Below are 23,447 nucleotides of genomic sequence, written 5' to 3'. Positions count from 1 at the left end.
CCCAGTCTATCAGCTAGGAACTTCAAGGACTGCACCGACCACCGAGCACTCGACGCTCGGGGGCTGGTCGCCCAGTCTATCAGCTCGGAGCTTCAAGGACTGCACCGACCACCGAGCACTCGACGCTCGGGGACTGGTCGCCCAGTCTATCAGCTCGGAACTTCAAGGACTGCACCGACCACCGAGCACTCGACGCTCGGGGACTGGTCGCCCAGTCTATAAGCTCAAAGCTTTAAAGCATGCACCGACCACTGAGCACTCGATGCTCGGGGACTGGTCGTGCAGTATAGCAACATATAATTCCAGGCAGCGCACTAAGTGCCTGGGGACTGGTCGATTGGTCTTTTCGATTGCAGACGAGCATGACATGCTCGGGGACTGGTAAATTCAATTTTTTAGACCTTGCTACAAGGCTCATACTTCGCCTTCCAGCAAGCTCGGGGACTACATCGGTACGATGCATCTAGCGATGCATCTCAGTTCTCGAAACTACTTTGGGGAATTTTCTTTTGACCCTGGTACCACGTGCCTACACCACCTACTACCAGGCTCGGGGACTAAGTGGGCACACTTCACCTGGCGGTGAATTTGCTTGCTTTTTTGGATGCTACTACTTTTCAAAAAGGCAAAGTGGGCACACTTCACCAGGAAAGAAATTTTTTTTTAGAGCACCATGCATTCTTCGAACAACCTGCTTCTTCGATGTCAACGTTGACCAAGGAACCGTTGCAACTGTTTGGGCGATTTCCCCGCTTATTGAAGACGACAGGCCTCACTGGTCGAAGAAGCTCAAGACGGCGTGTTGCATCACAATACATGGTGCTCGGGGACTAGCTGTGGGGGTATAAACCCCTATACCCTTACGGCTAGACTTCAGCGAGGAAGCTTGACCCATTACGGGACGAGTTCAAGGCTTGATCCGACAGCCCGAGTTTCGCGCAAGGAAACAAGATGTGGAGATCAAGCAGAATTCTAGTCGGTTAGAATAGGAATTGATATCGAATTATCCATGGCAATTGTAACCGACTAGGATTAGTTTCCAGATCTGTAACCCTGCCCTCCAGACTATATAAGGAGGGGCAAGGGACCCCCCTAGGACATCACATCATATTCTCTCAGCACAAATCAATACAACCAGACGCAGGACGTAGGTATTACGCCAACTCGGCGGCCGAACCTGGATAAAAAGCTTGTCCGTGTCTTGCGTCACCATCGAGTTCGTAGTTTGCGCACCGTCTACCGATAAACTACTACCGTGGGTATACCCCAAGGTAGACTGCCGACTAGCTTTCGTCGACAACAACTATGATCAATAATTATAACAGTTAAACAGATGTCTCCTTCGTCACGAACTGACCGTGAGCTTGACCCACCACCATGGCCGCACCCACCCGCCGACCACGCTACCCCACCATGGGAGAGGGTCCGCTTGTTAGAAGGCTTCGGGTTCGCGTCCCCCACATACCAGAGAGAGAGGAGCAAGCTCGTCCTCTAAGGCAAAGGTTCCTTCAAAGGATTGTAGGATTGGTGAGGACGAGGTGGTCATTGAGTTTTTTGGGCAACTTTGGGCCATCAACTCGCCTCCATGCCTGAGGGATCCTAGGGTTCCATCCAGCGCCGCCACCACCAAATCCGACCGATTATTCTAGGTAAGGCGAGAGCTGGTTGAGCGGAAGGATTTATCGGTGGCTGATTGCTTCCCTGTGCTTCGATCTGATCGAATCCACAAGCCACCAGTGCAAATCAGCTTCGCGGGAGACATCTGGAAGAAGGGGGAAGACAAGGGAACCTATGCTGAAGTGTTGAAGAAACCTATGGAGGAAGGTGGGAGATGGGTTTGGTAGCCTAAGTGCCGCCCTCTGCCTCCATGGCCGCAAAGGAACGTACAATAGAATCCAGTGAGGTTTCCTCAACAACCGAAGCAATAGCCAGGTTGGCAGGACCGGGGGCCATGATCGCAGGGGAATATCCAAGGTGCGCCATGCCCCCTCCACCCCTCCCTCGGCAGCAGTTGCTGCAATGACAATAGGGGCCATCTAGGCCACCGCTACCGGTGGGGCAACCTCCCCCGCCCCTAGGAGAGGTGGTCAGCAAGGGCTACGCCAAGGTACTGATACCTCTGACCCACCCCACATGTTCGTCATCGATCCTCGGTACAACAAGTTAACATGCTATAACTGTGGAGATCCGGGGCATTTTGTGGGTAATTGCACCAAACCCAAAATCTGCTTCATATGTGATATTCCCGGTCATCATATGGATGCTTGTCCAGCCTGGAAGAGTGATCACCCTGTTGCGGCATATGTGGGCAGTGCTAGCTTGGGACTAGGCTTCTATCACCTGGAAATACTATATGTTGAATCAACTCAGTGGCTTAATCTCACAAATTGTGGTGTTGTTAGAGTCAAGTATGGTAATATTACACTAGCTAAATTGGAGGGTGAGCTGTCTGAAATTTTCTCTAAGGAATGGCCATGGCAGATTAGAGAACTGAAGACTGGCAATTTCCTAGTCTGTTTTCCACCTAACAAAAAAGTATCTAACATCAAGAATTACCTTCATTCAGCCTGAGAAAGGATGGGGTACAAGTGGAGGTTCTAGAGTGGCTTGGGGATCTTAAACCCTATGGGGAACTACAAGAGGTGTGGGTTCAGATCAATGGTATTCCTCCAAGATGGTGTCATTGGAGAGTGTTTGCTCAGGTTGTCTCTGGTTTTGGTCTTATGACACAAGTTGACTGGTCAGCTCTCTTCAAGTCCTTCTATGAAACAGTCAGAGTCAAGGTGGCATGCAAGGACTACACTAAAATTCCAAACCAAAGGCTATTTGAGATGAACAAGAAACTGCATGTGATTATCATCACCGTGGAAGCAGAACAAGAGAAGACACAGATTGCTCCAGGGGATGATGGAGGAGGTGGAGGGGATGATGACTTGGGTGAGGATGGGGAGGATGAAGACTTACTAGATGATGATCCACTAGCTAAAGAACAACCCCACCACTCTCAAGTTTCCTCTGATGATAACACTAAGACCCCCCATCAAGTAAATCCAACAGCAACTCGGGGTATAAAAAGGTTGATATGGAAGTCAAGAATTTGGAGGATATAGATCAAGGCAGCTGTCTGAAGGAATGTATGGAAGGAAATTACATGATGGTGAACTCAAGTAGCGGCAAACTAATGGGAGATATGAAAGCGCTCGATGATGACAATTCTGATTTGGCTATTAAGAGTCTAGCGAATCAGAGGACTTTACCACATCGGGAGTTACGTACAGGTGTTGACTCTAGATGGGAGGAGTTTAGAAAGTTTGTTAGTAGGGATGCAGACACCGAGGAGTGCTCTAATTTGTTGAAAAGGATGGAGCTAGAGGCTTTAGATGATGAGGATAAAACACTCAATGATGAAGATATGATCTCTCTTGAAGAATCAGGACTTCTAAGAAACATTGATTTGGAGGGCAATAGAGATCAGGATGAGGTTGGCAAGAAAGCTCAAAAGAGAAAGACTGGATGGGGTCCTATTTTGAGAATTCCGAGACCAAGAAGGGTTCCTGATGATGGGAGAACTGTCTTGCAAAGGGCACAAGAACTGAAGAAAGTGAAAAATCTTGAGAAAGGTAACAATCATTCATCCTCTTTTGCTTTTAAAAGCAATATTTCTTTGAATGACAAAGCTATTTCTGTTGGTATTGAGTTGGGCTCTGATAGCCAGAGTATTAATGAAACCATTAATGGTTTAAAAGAAAACGAGTTAGCTAATTTGAGTAATTTTACAGAAAATAACCCTGAGGTTAACCTCCCTGCAAACTTGAGTATTGAAGCAGAATTAGTGGAGTTTCCGCCTTTGGCGAGTTCTGTTAGTCCTCCTAATAGAATTAGTAGGGAATGTGGTAGTCATCTTGGGTGCAAGTTGTCTTTAAAGATAAGGTGGTAGGTTCTATAGAAAAGTTTTCCAATGATAGGTGCATTTTGGAATGTGAGAGGCCTAAATAAGGAAGGCCGCCTTCAATGCATAACATAGGTTCCAGGAAACAAAGAAAGAAAATTTCCAGGATTCTTTTCTTAATTATGTCCATAAGGACTTCTGTTGGAAGGCTTTACCTGCGGTGGGTACCGCCGGTGGTATTTTGGTGGGGGTGAATAGTATTAAATTTGAAGTTCTTTCCTAGCAGGTAGGCTCTTATAGCGTAGCTGCTATGATTAAGAATAATAGTGATAAGCTCGTGTGGAGATTGATTGTGGTTTATTGATCACCTTATGAGGAAGGAAAAGGTGATTTTCTGCAAGAATTAAGAAATCTCCTGGATAACTGGGAGGGTCCTACTGTTATTGGGGGAGATTTTAACATAGTGTCTAATGTAAAGGAGAAAACAATGGAAATATTAATCTCAAATGGGCAGATCTCTTTAAAGAGATGGTTAATATGTACAGTTTAATAGAGCTGAAAAATTCTGCCAGGGCTTATACCTAGACAAACAATCAGGACATTCCTATAATGGCTGCATTAGACAAGATCCTTTGTATGACTTTGTTTGAGCAAAAGTTTCCGTTAGCGTATGTCTCGGTTAGAGCTATAGCTACAAGTGACCATGTCCCTCTGATTTTAAATAGTGGGACTAAGGAGAGGAAAAAGCCTAGTCTTTTTAGGTTTGAAAAGTGGTGGCTGGAACAAGCTGATTTTAAAGATTTAGTGAAGGAAATTTGGGCTACCCCTTGTGCGTTTAGTGATGTTCTTGATATTTGGCAGTTTAAAGTTAGGTTACTTAGGAAGAAGATTAAGGGTTGGGCTATTAATGTGAATGCTAGCCTGAAGAAACTTAAAAAAGAACTTCTTGAGGAGTTCCAAAATTTAGATTGACAATCTGAGTTGAGGGAGTTAAATCCTAAAGAGAGTGATAGATTAGAGAAAATCAACAAGGACCTAGAAGCAATCTGGAAAATGGAAGAGATTAAAGCGTGGCAACGATCTAGAGATAGACAAGTTAAAGAAGGTGATAGAAATACTTCCTATTTCATGGCAATAGCCAATCAACGACATAGGAAAAAAGGATTGAGGATCTTGAAAGCCCGGATGGTTGGATTGATGATAATCATGACATGTTGGCACATGTGGTGAATTTTTATAAAAATATTTTTGGTAAAGAACCTGGTAGTGGAGTTAAGTTGAGAGATGACTTCTGGGAGGTGGATGAGTTAATAACGGCTGTGGAAAATGAAGCTTTGCATGCTCCTTTCTCTGAAGATGAGGTCAGGACTGTAGTGTTTAGCTCTTATGCTGAGGGTGCACCTGGTCCAGATGGTTTGCCTTTCCTGTTCTATCAAACCTTTTGGGAAACAATTAAGGGGGATTTCATGAACTCAGTGTATTTATTTGAGAAAGGAGATTTAAATCTCAACCGTCTTAACTATGCAATGATTACTCTTATCCCTAAAGAACTTGATGCCAGGACTTTGAAAAAATTTAGGCCTATTAGCCTTTTAAATTGTAGTTTCAAAATTTTTGGTAAAATGCTCAATAATAGGCTCATAGCAGTGGCGGATAGGCTTATTACTTCTAATCAAACAACGTTTATCAAGGGAAGGTACATTCTTGAGAGTGTGGTTGCAGCGCATGAAATTATTCATGAAGTCCATAGAGTAAAGAGTCAGGGATTATTCTCAAATTGGATTATGAAAAAGCCTATGATTGAGTTAGTTAGAGTTTCTTAGCAGACATGTTAAAAACTAGAGGCTTCGGAGCTATCTGGATTAATTGGATTAAAAAAAGTAGTGCAAGGTGGTTCTATTTGTGTCAGGATTAATGACGAGAATAGTGGTTTCTTCAAACCAAGAAAAGGTCTTAGGCAGAGCGACCCTTTATCGCCATTGCTCTTTAACCTCGTGGCAGTCGTTTTTACTAGAATGTTGATGAAGGCAGCAAGACTAAACTTGATCTCAGGTTTGATGCCTCAGGTCATCAAAGGAGGGATCATTAGTTTACAATATGCAGATGATACTTTACTGTTCTTAGAAAATGATCTAGAAAAAATTAGTAATATTAAATGGCTCTTAGTTTGTTTTGAGCAAATGTCTGGGATGAAAATCAATTATGAGAAAAGTGATTTACTTACTATTGGGTTGGATGAGGACAGCACTAATGCTGTCGCTAAAAGTTTATGCTGCAAAATCAGTGCTTTTCCTATCAAGTATCTAGGAGTTCCGCTGCATTACACGAAATTAAGGAGAGTTGATTTACAACCTGTGATTGACAAAATAATTAAAAGAATAGCTGGATGGAGGTGAAGCTCCTGTCCTATCCAGGTAGGCCTACTTTGTTGAGGGCGTGCCTTGCTAGCATTCCTATATACCTCTTGTCTATTATAAAGTTTCATAGATGGACCATAGATATGATTAACTCACATATGGGTCATTTTTTATGGAATAATACAGAAGAAAAGCATAGATACCACCTTGCTAACTAGTCCTTAGTGGCTCAAAAGAAAGAAGTTGGTGGGCTAGGTGTCCCAGACTTGAGAAGTCTTAATCTTGCTCTGTTAAGTGCCTGGATTTTTAGATACCAACTGAACAAATATGCAATTTGGACTAAGATAGATTATAAATATAGGACTGAAAATCCAAATGTTTTGTGTTGTTCCTTTGTTGGATCTTCTCCTTTTTGGAAAGGAGTAATCTGGGCTATGCAGCAGCTAAGATTGGTATTCATTGGAATCTAGGGAAAGAGGATAAGACACGTTTTTGGGAGGATAAGTGGTTGGGGAATACAAACTTAGCTATTTTATATTGGCCCCCTGTATGTCATTAATGAGCAACAGGGAAAAACTGTGAGTGAGGTATAGGATGATGAAAATTTGATGCTTACTTTTAGAAGGACAGTATCTGAACAAGGTATGAACCTTTGGTGGGAATTGGTGAATGTGATAAGCGATGTCACCCTCCTTGAAGAGGAAGGGATCAAATGATATGGTCATATAGTTCTTCAGTAAAATATTATATGTTGTTAATTTTAGAGGTATTTCCCCAGTGTTTGTCAATGCAATATGGAAGCTTAATATCCCTCCAAGAGTCCAGTTGTTTCTGTGGCTCTTGTCTAAAAATAAACTTTTAACGCGAGACAATTTGGCGAAAAGGAGACCTGTGGAGGATAATACGTGTCTTCTTTGCGGTGAAAGAGAATCTATCATTCATCTTTTTTTGAATGTTATGTGGCTAATTTGGTATGGGGTCATATTTTTGAGATCCTTAATCTAAATTTGGGTCATGACTTTGAGTCGGTTGCTCGTTTTTGACTAACCAATAAGAATCATCAGGTTACAAATAATATTTCAGCTGTTGTCTTATGGTCATTATGGAAATTTTGGAAGAATTGTGTTTTTAGGGGCGCAAGTGGAGGGGCCTAAAGGTATCCTCAAGATTGCAAGGATGTTACAGAGGTGGATCTCGCTGATGCAGCAGGAGACTAGCTAGGATGTGCATGGAGGAGGTGATAGCCTAGCCGGAACAAAAAGCATTAACACCACCTGAACTGATGTAGTACAATCAGATGGGGTCTTTATCAAGGTTGGCAACATCGGGTGTTCACTACACAGATTCCAAAATTGTTCTGAGATTGCGACGATCTGATTTGTTTTCAGAAAGTTTGAATATCGAGGTTTCTACCATTTGAGTGTTAGGCGTTATGGCATCAATTAATGCCGTCACATCAAGCTCTTTTGTAAGGCGGGCGCGCCAAAACGCTAAACTTAGATGAGAAAACCTTCTTTTCTAAAAAAATAATGATAACAGTTTCCACTCTCATTTATCTCTAGTGTCTCTTGTTTTACATCAAACCACTCTTACGTTAAACATGTTATCAGCACGAATTGCCTTCTCTGCCATCTCTCGAAAGGAAGAAGCAGAGGCCTTCGAAGCCCGGAGCACTTCGCTGCAGATTCGCCAAGAACGAAAAACATCAGCCTGCACTAGTGGAGACCAACGGTGACACAAGTCATATATCGAGGCAAATTTGCTTGCCTCTACATTAAATTGATGATCTCTGCATACAGAAGGTACGAAACGAACATGTTAATTGTGTTGGTCATGTTTTCTTCGCTTCTGGGCATTCGTCGTCCTACAACGATCACCAACAGCCGGCGAAGGTCACGCAACCGGTCGTGGGCAAGGACGGCTGCGGCTGGCTGTCCCCGGCGGCTGGAGGCCCCCGCACGGCATCCGTGCCCACGACCGGTGGCCCGGCGCTGCCCCGTCCTTGCGACTAGCAGCCATAACGTGACTTTGAAGCCCTGCACCTGCGGACCGCTGCCTGCAGCCAACAAGCGGCTTCGCGCCGCTGCTGGCGCACCCGCGCGGCGGCCTCGACCCGGTGCTCGTGGCCCTCGAGCGGCTCTCATGCCTGCAGCTACGCTAGCGGCTGAGGGCTCGACCCGTGACAGCGGCGTTCGCCTAAAGGGCGGCAACGTCCCCACGGCCGTAAGGCCGAGCGGCGTTTCTCTCCCTGAGTCCCGAGCAAGAACCGTCCGTCTACCGTGGATGGGAACAGATGAAGGCTGCAGAAGAGCTTTTATACGATGAGTCTAAGGGTTGTACCAAAGAGTTCATGACGCTACAGTTTGTGCATATTATCGCTGACATGCTTTCAAAGGAGAACAAAGTGCCTGCTAACACATACTATGCAAAGAAGCTAATCAGTCCGGTCACTATCGGTGTTGAGAAGATCCACGTGTGTAGAAATCACTGTATTCTATACCGCGGTGATGATTATAAAGACTTAAAGAGTTGTCCAAATTGTGATGCAAGTAGATACAAGACGAATAAAGACTATAGAGAGGAAGAATGTGCTGCCTTCAGAAATAAGCAAAAGAAGACCCAAAAGAACAACCAACAGAGTTCAAAACCCAACAGCAAAGAAAAAGAAGTAGACTACTATGCGCAAAAAAAGATTCCTGCTTTGGTAATGTGGTACCTTCCTATGGTCGATCGATTGAGGTGTTTGTTAGCTAACCCAAAGGATGCCTAACTTATGAGCTGACATGCCTCTAATGAGCACAAAAATGACGGGAAGCTAAGGCATCCAGCCAACGGCAAGTAGTGGCAAGATTTTAATGACAACCACCAAGACTTTGCTGACGAACCAAGAAATGTTAGGTTCACACTAAGTACACACAGAATGAATCCATTTGTCAAGAGAAGCAGCAAGCACAACACAAGCCCGGTGATCCTCACCATCTACAGCCTTCCTCCATGGTTGATGCAAAAGCGAAAGTACCTTTTGTTAACCATCCTTATTTCTAGACCTACACAACTTGGAGTTGACATGGATGTTTTTTTTGAGCCCTTAGGCCTTGTTTAGTTCCGAATTTTTTTTTGGTTTTAGGTATTGTACTACTTTTATTTTTTTGGTAATTATTGTCTAATCACGGACTAACTAGGCTCAAAAGATCTATCTCGTGATTTACAGATAAACTGTGCAATTAGTTTTTGTTTTTGTCTATATTTAATGTTCCATGCATGTGCTGTAAGATTTGATGTGACAGAGAATCTTGAAAAGTTTTTGGTTTTTGTGGTGAACTAAACAAGGGCTTAATGGAGCACATGAAATTCACGCTACGAGCAATTATGTTTGCTATGATCAACGGTTACCCATCTGTCTTTACATTATCAGGATAGTTCAAGGAAAAGATTGGTTGCGTAGTATGCATAGGTGGAACTGCTTATGTGTTCCTTGATGGATCTAAGAAGTTAGTGTACATGAGGCACAAACGCTTCTTATCGAAAGGGCATAGGTACCGCCTGAAAAAGATGGATAAGTACTTTAATAATAATGATAAAGTACACTCTACTGCACCATTTGGTAATAGTAAAGGACAAAGAGTTTTTCAAATAGTCAGCAAAATCAAATTTATTTTTGGATTGAAGAGAAAAGACAGAAAACCAAGAAAGGATGTCAAACCAACTCTAGGGGCTACATTAAAAAAGAAGTCTATTTTCTTCGAGTATTTGCTATACTAGAAAGAGTTAGATGTACGCCACACGATCGATGGTATGCACGTTTAGAAGAACATGTTTGAAAGCCTAATTAGCACCTTGCTAGACATAAAGGAAAAGACAAAGGAAGGACTCAATTCACGCATGGACATGGCACAGTTAGGCAAAAAAAGAACTTCACCCTGTTCTTCTAGAAAATAGGAAGTAGCATCTTCCGGTAGCAAGCTACAACCTCAACATAGATGAGAAACATGCAATGTGTGTGTGGTTAAAGAATTTGAAAGTCCCATCTAGATTCTGCTCCAGCATATGGAGTAGTGTGTCAATGAAAGACCTTACACTCACCAACTACAACTCACATGATTATCATATCATGCTGACTACTTTCCTCTCTATTGCCATCAGGGCTATAAATTCTGTGTTCTTAAAGATGGTAGTCTTTCGATTATGCTACTTTTTCAACAAGATCTCACAAAAGGTAATTGACAGAGATGAGTTGGTGTCTCTTCAGGAATTTGCTGTGAGACAGTGTCACAATTTGAAATGTGTTTCCCTCCATCATTATTCGATATCATGGTGCACCTTGTGGTGCATTTGGTTCCACGAATACAGGCATTGGGTCCCATGTACTTTCATAAAATATGGACATATGAGCATTTCATGTCAATACTAAATAGCTATGTATCAACTCGTGCTCGTCCTATGACATCTATGGTAGAAGGGTACTGTACCAAAGAGGCCATTGAGTTCGGAGGTCCATTCTGCAATAGTGTCCTAAAAGACCAAGTTGCAATAGGTCTGCCTGTCACGACAAGAGGATAGGCTGCATGTAAGTGGGAGAACAAGACGTAAATCATTCATCCCACCAGATTACAATACAGTCCTCGAGGCACATCACAACATCCTACATCAGCTCTCGATAATGGAGCCTTTGATCGAGCAACACATGAATGAGCTTCGCGAATATAATCATGGGCACACGAACGATTAGGTAATGAAGGAACATAAGACTTGATTCAACATATTGCTAATGGAGCAGGACATTCCACCTGAGAAAACAATTAAGGAACGAACCATTAAGGCATTGGCATCTAGACCATCACGCTAGGTCTCGATATGGCAGACCTATGACATTAGTGGCTTCATATTTTGTACCAAGTCTAAGGACAAAAAGAGCATGACACAAAACAACAGTGTTCAATGCGAGGCCATAGACGATGAAACTGGTGAGATTAGTACATACTTTGACTTCATTGAGGATATATTGAAACTAGACTATGGTGCATTTCAGGTCTCCATATTTTGATGTCAATGGGTCGAAGACAAACATGTCACAGTGGATAACTATGGGGTCAGAGTTCTTGATCTAAGTAAGGTAGGTTACATAGATGACCCATGGATCCTTGCTAACCGTGCTACAAAGGTCTTCTATGCTGAACAGATCCTTTCTAAGAATGAGAAAAAAATACACATAAGTCAAAGCATGTAGTTTTTCCTGGAAAGCAACAAGCTATAATAATTGATGGTGTATCTAATCTAGAGGATTTAACTAGTTCAGCGACATGTCTCTTTTATAGACCATCCAGTGAAGACAAGGAATGTTGAGCGTAACATCCCACACAATTCCTTACCCTGGGTGCACCCAGGTGGACAAGGAAGAAAAGTAGCTGGCTAGATTATGTTTGTTATTTATCATGTAATCCATTTATGTTATAATGTGTATATTTTATAATGTATAGATTATGCTACCCTTCTCTGCATTTACATGGTTATATTTTTTCCTGCAACGTCATGTGAGACACTATTGAATCCCTAGCAACATTATAAAAAATAAGACAGAAAATAATATAATGAAACAATGTATAAAAATAATATATAAACAATAGAAACAAGATAATAGACACAAAATAAACAAAATATAACAACAATATAAAAATAATAATGAAACAACGTATAAAATAATATAGAAACAATATAAACAAAACAATAGAAACAATATAAAAATAATAATAAAACAATGTATAGAAATAATAGAAACAAGATAATAGAAACAAAATAAACAAAATATAACAATACAAAAATAAAAGACAAAATATTTTAAAACTTATACAGGCGGTGGTCAATGCAACCGCATGTAGAAAGATATTTCTACATGCGGTGGTCAATTCATTTCTATATACGGTTGGTATTGACCACCACCTGTAGAGATATGCTATGTATATATATCATTCGTTTGATTCGGTCAAAAGTCCGAAGGTGCTATTCTTGTCCCATCGAATGTCAGACCTCCTCTCTCTCTTCACCCCAACCACCATCACCTGCTGCAATAATATTTTGTGCTGATGTTTCTATGTAAGGTCTTGTTTAGTTTCGAAAACTTTTTAGTTTTTGGTACTATAGCACTTTTATTTTTATTTGACAAATATTGTTCAATCATGGACTAACTAGATTCAAAAGATTCATCTCGCGATTTATAGATAAACTGTGCAATTAGTTTTTATTTTCATTTATATTTAGTGCTTCATGCATGTGTCGCAGGATTCGATGTGACAGAGAATCTTGAAAAATTTTTTGGTTTTTGAGGTGAACTAAACAAGGCCTAAAGTTTGACCTTATTTAGTTCACCCCGAAAACCAAAAACTTTTCAAGATTCCCCGTCATATCAAATCTTGGAGCACATGCATGAAGCATTAGATATAGATGAAAATAAAAACTAATTGCACAGTTTGCCTGTAAATTACGAGATGAATCTTTTGAGCCTAGTTAGTCCATGATTGGATAATATTTGTCAAATAAAAACGAAAATACTACAGTGTTAAAATCCGAAATTTTTTCGGAAGTAAACAAGGCCTTTATGATGAATGTCTATGCCAGCTCTAGGAATCTCTATATTATTTCTTGTAACTTGGCACTATGTAATTCCATCTATGACCTTGTTTAGTTCACCCAAAAACCAAAAACGTTTTAAGATTCTCCGTCACATTGAATCTTGCGGCACATGCATAAAAGCATTAAATATAGACGAAAACAAAAACTAATTGCACAATTTGCTTGTAAATCATGAGATGAATCTTTTAAGCTTAGTTAATCTATAATTAGATAATAATTGTCAAATAAAAACAAAAGTGCTACCATACTAAAAACCAAAAAAATTTCGGATCCATCCTCTCACTACTCCATTTTGATCCAACTCGCCGAGTCATGTCTAGGTGCTAACATCAAAGTGCAATCTGCAAAACGTTAGCGAGAGACACTAGGGTCAATAAAATAATAACTAATTGCATAGTTTACATGTAATTTGCAAGACAAATCTTTTGAGCCAATTTAGTTTATAATTGGACAATATTCGGTAAATACAAACAAAAATCCGTTTTGCAAAATTGTTTGGAACTAAACAAGATCTAGTATTGGCACGGGCCAAACTAGAGCCTATTCGCTTGAGCTTATATGTCGAATGTACTAATTATTCAATAATATTTTTCTCTTATAATAAATCAGCAAATAATACTTTCAATTATGACTTTTTTGCCAAGTAAACAGGCTCTATATGTCATCGTGTCATGGAGCCAAAAAAAATTGAGGTGATAGTGCTTGGAGGCTAGCAACCGGCAAGCAAGCAAGCAAGCAGCCTAATTCTTAAATATATATGTGCTGATAATTAACGGTTTGTCTTATATTATATACCCCCTCCATTCTAAATTATTGGATGTTTTCATTTCTCTAGATTTATTTCTTTTGCTATGTATCTAGACATAGTGTATGTCTAAGCACATACAAAAAGCTAATATCTTCTCTCAAAAAGAGAGTTTTATTTCCTTGGCCCTATAAAAAGTGCCTCTTAGTTTCTTAGCCATTCTAATCAAACTTAGTTATTTAGCTCAGATTCGAGTTTTGCTTGGTTTTATGCCCTTCTGTTTGTTTAATAGGGTAACGGGGTTAAATTGTACACGAAAAGACTATTTTGCCCCTGGCGCTGAATGAAAAAGAATAGTAGCATATATATGCACTGTACGGGTTTTCACATGGCTTAATATCAATAATTTTACAATATTATCTGCAATAGTTTTTTGAAGCATGGGGTCACTATTTTTATATATATTGGCACATGACAATTATAAATTCAAGTGCACACATACGTAATAATAATTGTCATGTCACTTGAATATATATATAGTGATATTAAGCCATCTGAAAAACCTGTACAATGCATATGTAGGCTACTGCTCTTTTTCATTCAGCACCAAAGGCAAAATAGTCTTTTCCTGTACTACTTAACCCCATTACCTCATCAAACTAACAGTAGGGCCATAAAACCAAGCAAAAGTCGAATCTAGGGCTAAATAACTAAGTTTGACCAAAAAAGGCTAAGAAACTAAGAGGCACTTTTTTTAGGGCTAAGAAAATAATTCTCTCATCTAAAAAAGGTAAAACGTCTTATAATTTGAAATGAAGGAGTAAATAACATTTTTTTGTTAATTACTCAATGCTATAGGTTGGCGCTACATAATACTGTATATATTTATTTTTCTATTTTTCTAGACTGTGAGGGCTTATTTTAGAGTTTAGAACAAGATGTTAACTTTTGCTGACAGAGTATGTTTCCTTGTCTTATAAACCGTATTTTTTCTGTCAGCCAACAGTGTTTTTCTCTCATAATAAATCAGCTAATAGTACTTTTAGCTATGACCTTTTAGATAAGCGAACAGATCTAGTTTACTGTTAAATTATTTTCTTAGGCCTTGTTTAGTTCACTCCAAAATTCAAAAACTTTTTAAGATTCTCCGATATATCAAATCTTGGGGCACATGCATGGAGCATTAAATATATACGAAAACAAAAACTAATTATACAGTTTATCTGTAATTTACAAGACTTATCTTTTGAATCTAGTTAGTCTATTGTTGAACAACAATTGTCAAATACAAATGAAAATGCTATAGTTTCAAAATCTAAAAACTTTTGATAACTAAGGCCTTGTTTAGTCCAAGACAGAAAATTTTTTGGGTCTCACATCAAATATGTTGGCATATATTTAAAGTACTAAATATAGAGTAATAAAAAATAAATTACATAACTCACGTGGAAACTAAGAGACAAATTTATTAAGTCTAATTAATCCGTCATTAGCACATGTGAGTTACTGTAGCAGTTATGGCTAATCATAGGCTAATTAGGTTTAAAAGATTCGTCTCACGATTTACAACCGAACTGTGCAATTAGTTTTTGTTTTCGTCTATATTTAGTGCTTCATGCATGTGTCCAAAGATTTGATGTAATGAATGAAAAGTTTTTCGGTAGAGAACTAAGGCCTTGTTTAGGCTTTGTTTAGTTCCCCAAAAATTTTGCAAAATTTTTCAGATTCCCCGTCACATCGAATCTTTAGACGTATGCATAGAGTATTAAATATAGATGAAAATAAACACTAATTGCACAGTTTGATCGGAGTTGACTAGACGAATTTTTTGAGCCTAGTTAGTCCATAATTGAACAATATTTGTCAAATACAAACGAAAATACTACTATTCTTATTTTGCAAAATTTTTTTGAAGTAAACAATGCCTTAGTTCCGAAATGTTTTGGGAAAACGACACGGTAACATTTTCGTTTTTATTTGACAAAAATTATCCGAGTAACTAGGATCAAAAGATTCTTCTCGCAATTTAGAGACAAATTGTATAATTAGTTTTTTATTTTTATCTATATTTAATGCTCGATGTGACGAGAAATCTTGAAAAATTTTGGTTTTTTTTGGGTGAACTAAACAAGGCCTAAACAAGAATAACGCTTGAAAAATTCCATTCCAGGGTGTTTAGAGCCGTCAAAAAGGGTCTAACCGCGTTTGACCGGTGGTTGAGGCCGTATTACGTTCGCTGACGTCTTATTTCGGCGGCCGACGCTTCCCGAGCAAGATTGGAGGAGCATGCACTTCTCTCGTGTCCGGCCGGTGGACCCCAGCCCCCCCAGGCTACTTCTTCTTCGGTCCCATCCCATCAGATGCGGTGATAGCGAGAGAGCAGTGACGGTGCCCGAAGCTCCGCGGTGGCTTGGGTAGCAAGGAAGCGGCGCCGGCACACAAAAAGCCCGCACGGCCGGGATCCTTCCCCTTCACACAACCCAACCCCCTCGGCCTCGCCTCGATCTGCTTCTGCTCTCCGCTGCTTGGTTGGCGTTCTCCACTCCTCTTGCTCCTCTTCACCCGCTCCGGCCGGCAACCGCAGCGATCCGAGCTGCCTCGCGACCACGGACCGCCGCCGCCGCCACCTTGTGAGCTCCTTTTCCATTTTTTCGCGTTTTTTTCTCTCGATCTCGTGCGTTTCTCGGTTTTCTTTACTGCGCTCGTCAGATCTATGATCTGAATGTCCTGCTGGGCGGCGTTGTGCATGATTTGGGGTTCGCAGTAGCTCTGAACCTCTCAGCCACAGCACCACACCGACCTACCTTGTCTACCCCTGGGTTTTCGATTTATTACCTCGTTGTTTACCCCCCGTCCCCACTGTTTGAATACTTGCGTCGCGTGCACCCATTTCTGGGCTCTTTGCAGTGGCAACTTGGTAAGAGAATCTGGTGATCCGTGGCTGGAATGATCTGCGTGTTCAAAATAGAAATCAGATGACTAGTAGTGTCCAACTGTCCATATATATATATATATGATATATGGGTCTTTTCCCCAGTGAACTGATGATGTTTAGCTTTGGTGAGGCTACTACTATTTAACTGAATAATCAGGAGGTTCACATTACATGCTTTCAGTCTCCTGTTTTAAAGTTGAAGGAAATCCAGAGCCACCTACCTGCGAAATTCTTATTTCAACTTATCCTCATCAGTTCTTTATTGTGCTTATTAGTTATTATAATAGCAACATTTCGAAAGTTTGGGCTCCTCCATAATTCAAATTATTCTGGTTGCTTGCAATTTAAAACCGAATATGAATTTCTTATAGATTCTGGTCTTTGGCCCCTTTACCATTGCAACCTGGAATTGGGCATCCACTTTTACATACTGCTGCTTCACTAGGCGTATTTGGAAAGGGTCTGTTAATTTGGTTGGGTAGCACAGCTTTTGATCACATGCTTAGTCAGCGAGGGATTCAGTACCAGAGTTTGGTGGAAAGCATCCACTGCATCCCATCAGTCGCAAGACAGCGATCTCATTCCAGCATTATAGTCTTGGGTTGCTGAAGTGCAGGAAGAAAGAAATGCACGGGATTTTCTAGTGGAAAGAGGCATCAAATTTTACAGAAGATCAAAGATAAGGCTTCACTTTGGTATGGGCCGGGAGCAGAACACTTATTAAAGTTCATCTAACGTTTTTGACAATTGCTTTTCTCTCTTTGACGGTCACGGCTACGGATTATAGTCGTCCTTGCGGACTAGGCCAGCATCTTTCTAAAACGCATCATGCTAGCTTCTTCATTTTAATACAACATCCAGCTCTTTTTCTGTTTTTTTTTTAAAATTTCAATCTACTGTGCATAAAATAAATGTGTGAATCCACCATCAATAGGGAGCACTCAAACGCCATGTGCAGCAGCAACAGCACCTCTGACCTCACTGATGAGAAGCTTAAGGACCAACAACGGTCGACACCAGCTTCACGGCGCTGCCCTAGTTGCGACCATGAGCTCGACTGCAATCCAGTATGCTAAGTTACTAGTTTGCAGTAGCAATGATATTTTTTTCTAAATTCTCATACATACGCATGTGCATTCAAATGCTGCTATTGCAGGACATGGTTGGATTTCCAGCAGGTGTCAAGTTTGATCCATCAGACCAGGAGCTCATAGAGCACCTGGAGTCCATGGTGAAGGAAGGAGGCTCCAGAGCACACCCCCTGATTGGTGACTTTATACACACAATTGATCAAGGAAACGATGGCATTTGCTACACCCATCCTGAGAATCTCCCAGGTGCGATGACACTCCCCTTCAACCTATACACACACATTGCCACCATCATCAGCTATGTTTTATCAGCTACTACTAATTTGGAAGTAGGACCTGATAGAATCTACCTAATTTTAGAAAGGAGCCTAGCTCATATAGTTAGGTGGGAGGTGTGGTCAAACACCTAATCACTTAGATTCTCTCTCGTCTTGAATTTATGTGTCTGTTCTCTTCTTAATAAAAAGGATATGGTTAATGCATGCACGACCATGCTATTAGCATACCACACGCACACTTCTCCATTGAGCAACCTGGCCTCCCCCTAGCTCCGACGATGAAATGCCACCACCCTTCTGCTCCGATGACAAAATAATGTAACCTCCAAACCACTTACAACCATACCCTAATCACAGTATCCACCTCCTCCCTCTCAAGCCAACACCCTTGCCGTTAGCACTGGCCCAACCGGCCTCTCCTACCGCCCGATGTGCAGCACCCCTGCCTCCCCTCCCCTACCACCACCGCCGCCGGTCCATCGACCTTCCCAAATTTTCATTTATAGCTGAGAACAAAGAAATCCTCAACTCCAAACTCGAAACCCATAAACCCTAACCACTAACCTAGTCGGGGTCATCAGATCCACTCAACTTGTTGGAGGAGGCTCAATGACATTGGATCTGCTCTATTTGTGAGAGGAGGGCCTATATGGCAGCCATGGATTGAGGGAGAGAAAGAGATAGGAGAGGAAGGCAGAAATCGTTGGAAAACAATGGTTGTGTGAGTGAGGATAAGGCCGAATCATACGGTATGGCCTGAAGGTCAAGCTAGGGCCATGCGTGTGCATTGTGATCTCCATCCAGCATGAGGGGCTACGTGTTGTGCAGTAATTGCATTGAATTGCATGGCCAATGTAAAAGGATTTACTTAATAATAAAAAACTGCCTAGTTCCTCCTAGATTCGCCACCTTTGTTGAATTCATCTAGTTTTTGTTGCAGTTGAGTTCTATTATTGTTTCACTGATCGAAGAATTATTGTTTCAATCAAAGTCTACATCTATAATGTGGCCATATACATGATCTCATACTCTTGTTGGTCACTTGAACTTGGTGTGCTCCATCTATCATCTTTTAATGGATTTGATATTATCCACCTCCACATGTCTATGGGATGTTTGCAAATACATTTTTTATCTATGCAAAATTGGCGCCGGGCACACTTTGTTTACCTCTCCCTCGTGATGGGAAGATGCAGTAAGTTTCCAAAATATAGATAGCTATAGCCCTAGGCTACCTTTTCTTTCTCCAGCTAGGGTTAGTTTTCTACACTTAATTTGCTATGTATAGTATAGTGGTTAAATATGTGAATAAACATGCACCTGTAGGCTGTAGCCATAATTAACACTAATAACCAGAACTTACATATTAGTATGAGTCAAAACAGTTTAACTGATACACATCTCAACTTGTTAGTTTTATATATGCCCTGACTGCTTAAACTCTAATGCTTACATATAGTTAATTGATTATCACTAGGTGTGACAAGAAATGGAGTTAGCAAGCACTTCTTCCATAGGCCATCCAAAGCCTACACCTCTGGTACAAGGAAGAGGAGAAAGATCAAGTCAGAACGTGGCCTTCGCAGCTGCGATGATGTTGGCGAGGCGTGCTGGCATAAGACCGGCAAGACACGTCCTGTGCTCGTTGGTGGTCAGCAGAAGGGGTGGAAGAAGACCCTAGTGCTGTACAATAGCTATGGAAAGCAACGGAAACCAGAGAAGACCAACTGGGTGATGCACCAATACCACCTCGGCAGGGAGGAGAAGGACGGGGAGCTGGTCGTGTCTAAGGTCTTCTATCAGCAGAAGCAGCTGCGTCCTACCGCGACAATGATGGGACAGAATGATGAAAGGGTAGAAGTGACCTCAGAGGCCATGAAAGATATGCTCCCTGGGTGCGGTGCGGCAGCCGCTGAAGCTGGGGATGCCATGATACAACTGCAGCAGCACCTACAGCAGAGGCAGGCTGATGGCCAGAGCAGATTTACTTCTGCCAGGATGTCCCGTGAGGTAATTTGTTACTATAGTTGTTCCCTTTATTCTAGATCAAGATTCAGGAGTTTTAGAATTTTTGCATTATATTGAACAAAATTAGCAAAATATTAGTTAGTTTGGAATGCATTTGAATATGCCGGTATCCGAGACTTGGTCTTCTAATTATGCAAGCTTGCAACTTGCAAGCTATTAGTCCATTCTCGTATACATCTATAGATAATCATGAAATAACCCTTTCCTTTTAGCATCCAAGCATTTTTCACCTTTATTTTTTATAAAAAATAAATACAATATGTTTTAATAGTCAAATTATTACATGGAGAACAATCAACATATAATTGGTATATGTCCAACTTTGAAGAGCCAAATACATAGTTACACACACACAATAAAGCAAGCAGAGAACAAACCACTAAGACAAACTTCTGGATAGAATTGCATCCTCCGACCACAAAAGAAACAATTATACTAACGATCCCCTTTTGTTCAATTGAACTAGCTAGTTAATGTGTAAGGGACTCTAATTCCTTTAAATACACAAAGAGTTTTCATGAATGTATAATAATCTTATCCGTTTTGATGCAGGTTGGTGTAGGCAACCCATTAGTTGGTGATCAAGGACTGCTGCATGAAACCCACCACATACCATCACAACATAATGAAGTCCGATCAATGCTCGTAAAACCAGTGCACACTATGCCTTCTGTTGAAAGCACACCCCTTGAACACAGAATCGACCAAATTATCGCCTGCAGTGCAATATCCCTCAGTCCCCCTGAACAGCGCAGTGAAAACCAAGAGGTGCTGTTCAATCTATCATGGACCATTTTGTTGAAAATGCTACTATTGGACAAAGATGCGTTAGATCATCTACTAATTCTTTGTACATATACTCAAAAGGAAATATCATGTTGTTATTTCTGTTGGCTGTTTACTCATGCAATCCATTTTCTTTGTAATATAGTATACGAGTTATATTTGAACATGAATTTTGAAACAGGATCGGCAGCAGCAGAAGAAAGTTGACTGCAGAAGGCCTTGTAGTTCGGAAGAAGCCATGATAGCCTGCCAGACATCAAGCACAGAAGAGGTAAGCTTTCTGTTATACCTTTTATAATGCTTCATATAGTCTTTGTATATATGATTAGATCGATTAAAGTAACCTTGGACATATCTGGTGCTCTATTTGCTAATCGTTTTATGCCGTCATCATGAAATAAGCCTTCAACATGACTGCAATTTTTCACCCCATTCTCGCTTCACTATTGGGGTGAGATTTTGGTGCCTTTAATATAATTTGTTATAGCACACATGTTTAGACAAAAGACTATCCTACTAGCCTTTACACATTTTACAGGACTGGGGCCTAAATTCTAGTGTAAATGCAAGACCAGACTTTCTTTAGTTTCAAAAGCAAATCAGCATGGAGAGATGCATGAACTTTATATTTCCCTTATCATGTCATACCATTGTTCTTCTTTTCCTCAGCTTATATATTGTGTCTATGCAGTGCTTGAAAATAGATGCAGTAAAATTGGTGGGTTCATATTGCCATGCTATATAGGCTAATGCATGTTTCAGGTTTATTCTCACTAATTAACATGATGTTGCAATATTGCAGAAAGATATTTATCTTTTCATATTTTCTCTGTTCATGTTGTTCCTTTAATAGCAATGAAGGAAACAAATCATTTCCTTTTCATTCGATGGGAAATCATTTTCTACCTGTGATGCAAAATACGAATTAATAAGTATATCCCACACGTTGTTGTGGGACTTCCTTAAAATACGTTGCATGCATGAGGTAGACATGTTCTTGCATTAATTGGTTGAAAATTAGTGGGCTGACATGGCATTAGTGGGTGATGATGTGGATAATGAGTGGGGAGCAATGTGGATGGCTTGCATGTTGAAATAGAACTTGTAGAGAGGTTTGAAAATATAAAAGATAGATATACTTAATAGGAAACAATTTACAACACTTATTTTGGTCATAGTCGTATAGGAGTAAGTAGTTTGCATATATACGCTAAAAAAAGGAGAAACAACCACCATACAAGTTACTTTTCTACCTTTTATGATTTCTATATTGCCAATGTCATTTAATTTTAGATATGTAAATTGGTTGGCCTCCTCCTGTTATGTAGGATGTGCAGGAAGAGCTTCAACTCTTCCCAAGGAGATAAAACAGCCTTATCAACACCGACCTCCTGATCACCACCAAGATGGATAGCACTGCTAGCTGTACCATCAGATCAAGCTGTTAAGTCATGAATCAATCCTAGGAGCATCAAATCAATACTGCATTACTGTCTGGTGCTTCCTGCTCTGCCACAAGTTTTTTGGTAGAGCTAGAATTTTTAGGTTAAGAGCATTGGTGATGACATTTGAGATGAACTCTATTACTAGCTAAGTAATATATATACATGTAAATGTTCAGGATATAATAAATATATTTTCATATTATAAGCTTAATATTATGAGGAAAAACTTGATTTATGTCATCTCTTATTTGTGTTAGTCTTTGTTGATATCTATGTGATTTATGTCTAATATTTATGTTACCTTCTCCCTCTGTTTTGTTCTTGTTGTATTTTTTCCTAGACAACATCTAATTGGTGTACATAGTATATACGACCAATTAGCTAGTTATGACGTTAAATTGGATAATTGGATTAGTTGGGTAGAGATTAATTAGAGACTTAGGGCTATTTAATTTTTTTTCTCTCGCTATAATTTTCAATATCATTTTATACTTTTAACTTTCTTTTGTATTGTAAAAGAAATATTGATTTGGTTACTATTTATACTCTTGCTAACACAATATACATATATGTGTATGTATGCGTGCATATTTTGTCACATGTTGTTATCATTGGTATACCAAAATAGCCCCCACACGCACATGGTCAGATCCTGGCTCCGTCCATGGCCCTTGCATGTGCATGGCTTAGGCCTTGTTAAGTTCACCTTCAAAATTAAAAACTTTTCAAGATTTTTCGTCACATCGAATTTTATGATACATGCATGGAGCACTAAATATAGATAAAAACAAAAACTAATTGTACAGTCTACATGTAAATCGCAAAATGAATTTTTTAAGCCTAGTTATTCAATAATTGGACAATGTTTGTTAAATAAAAATGAAAATGCTACGGTGTCAAAATCCAAAAACTTTTTGGATCTAATTAAACAGGGCGTTAGTGTGTGGGCTCGGTGATCCAGGACTGCAAAGTGGCACAATAATTTGTTAGGTCTGGCCACTCGATGCTGGCATGGTAGGAACGAAGGCAGTCCAGCATGGAGAGGAGAGGAGAGGGTCGTGGGGAGGTCACTAGGGGCACACGTGAAGATATATAGGATGTGCCATAGCGAGGAGGTGGTGTACACTTTTGCAAGGCAAGATGAAAAATACGTCAGGGATGTAGGGAGGCTCATCATAATAAAGTGCATCTTTTTTTTTTCTTTGCGAACAAAAGCATAATGACGTGCTTCGCAGCTACACTTTCCTAGCTCTGGCGGTCCTGCTT

At 40.5% G+C, this 23,447-nt stretch overlaps 2 protein-coding genes across 3 annotated transcripts; both read left to right on the top strand.

Annotated features, from left to right (window-relative positions):
* LOC110430052 lies at positions 1,342-7,797 on the top strand. Of its 2 annotated transcripts, none has more exons than XR_002447246.1 (2): positions 1,342-3,620; positions 7,365-7,797. XR_002447246.1 is itself a non-coding variant. In XM_021446909.1 (2 exons), the coding sequence occupies exons 1-2, from the start codon at positions 3,083-3,085 to the stop codon at positions 7,465-7,467; spliced, it is 627 nt and encodes a 208-aa protein (XP_021302584.1). In that variant the 5' UTR covers positions 1,342-3,082; the 3' UTR covers positions 7,468-7,797. The 2 variants fall into 2 exon arrangements, 1 of the variants encoding a protein (XP_021302584.1); XM_021446909.1 differs by having other exon boundaries at positions 7,379-7,797.
* LOC8055711 (NAC domain-containing protein 10) lies at positions 15,983-22,378 on the top strand. Its single transcript, XM_021448245.1, has 7 exons — positions 15,983-16,248; positions 17,488-17,620; positions 17,710-17,890; positions 19,400-19,932; positions 20,503-20,718; positions 20,918-21,007; positions 22,065-22,378. The coding sequence occupies exons 2-7, from the start codon at positions 17,504-17,506 to the stop codon at positions 22,101-22,103; spliced, it is 1,176 nt and encodes a 391-aa protein (XP_021303920.1). The 5' UTR covers positions 15,983-16,248; positions 17,488-17,503; the 3' UTR covers positions 22,104-22,378.

Source organism: Sorghum bicolor, chromosome 9 (assembly GCF_000003195.3).
Source record: "Sorghum bicolor cultivar BTx623 chromosome 9, Sorghum_bicolor_NCBIv3, whole genome shotgun sequence".
In the NCBI taxonomy this organism is placed as follows: Eukaryota; Viridiplantae; Streptophyta; class Magnoliopsida; order Poales; family Poaceae; genus Sorghum; species Sorghum bicolor.
The sequence above is the reverse complement of the archived record's forward strand: the minus strand, read 5'-3'. Positions and strand labels throughout refer to the sequence as shown.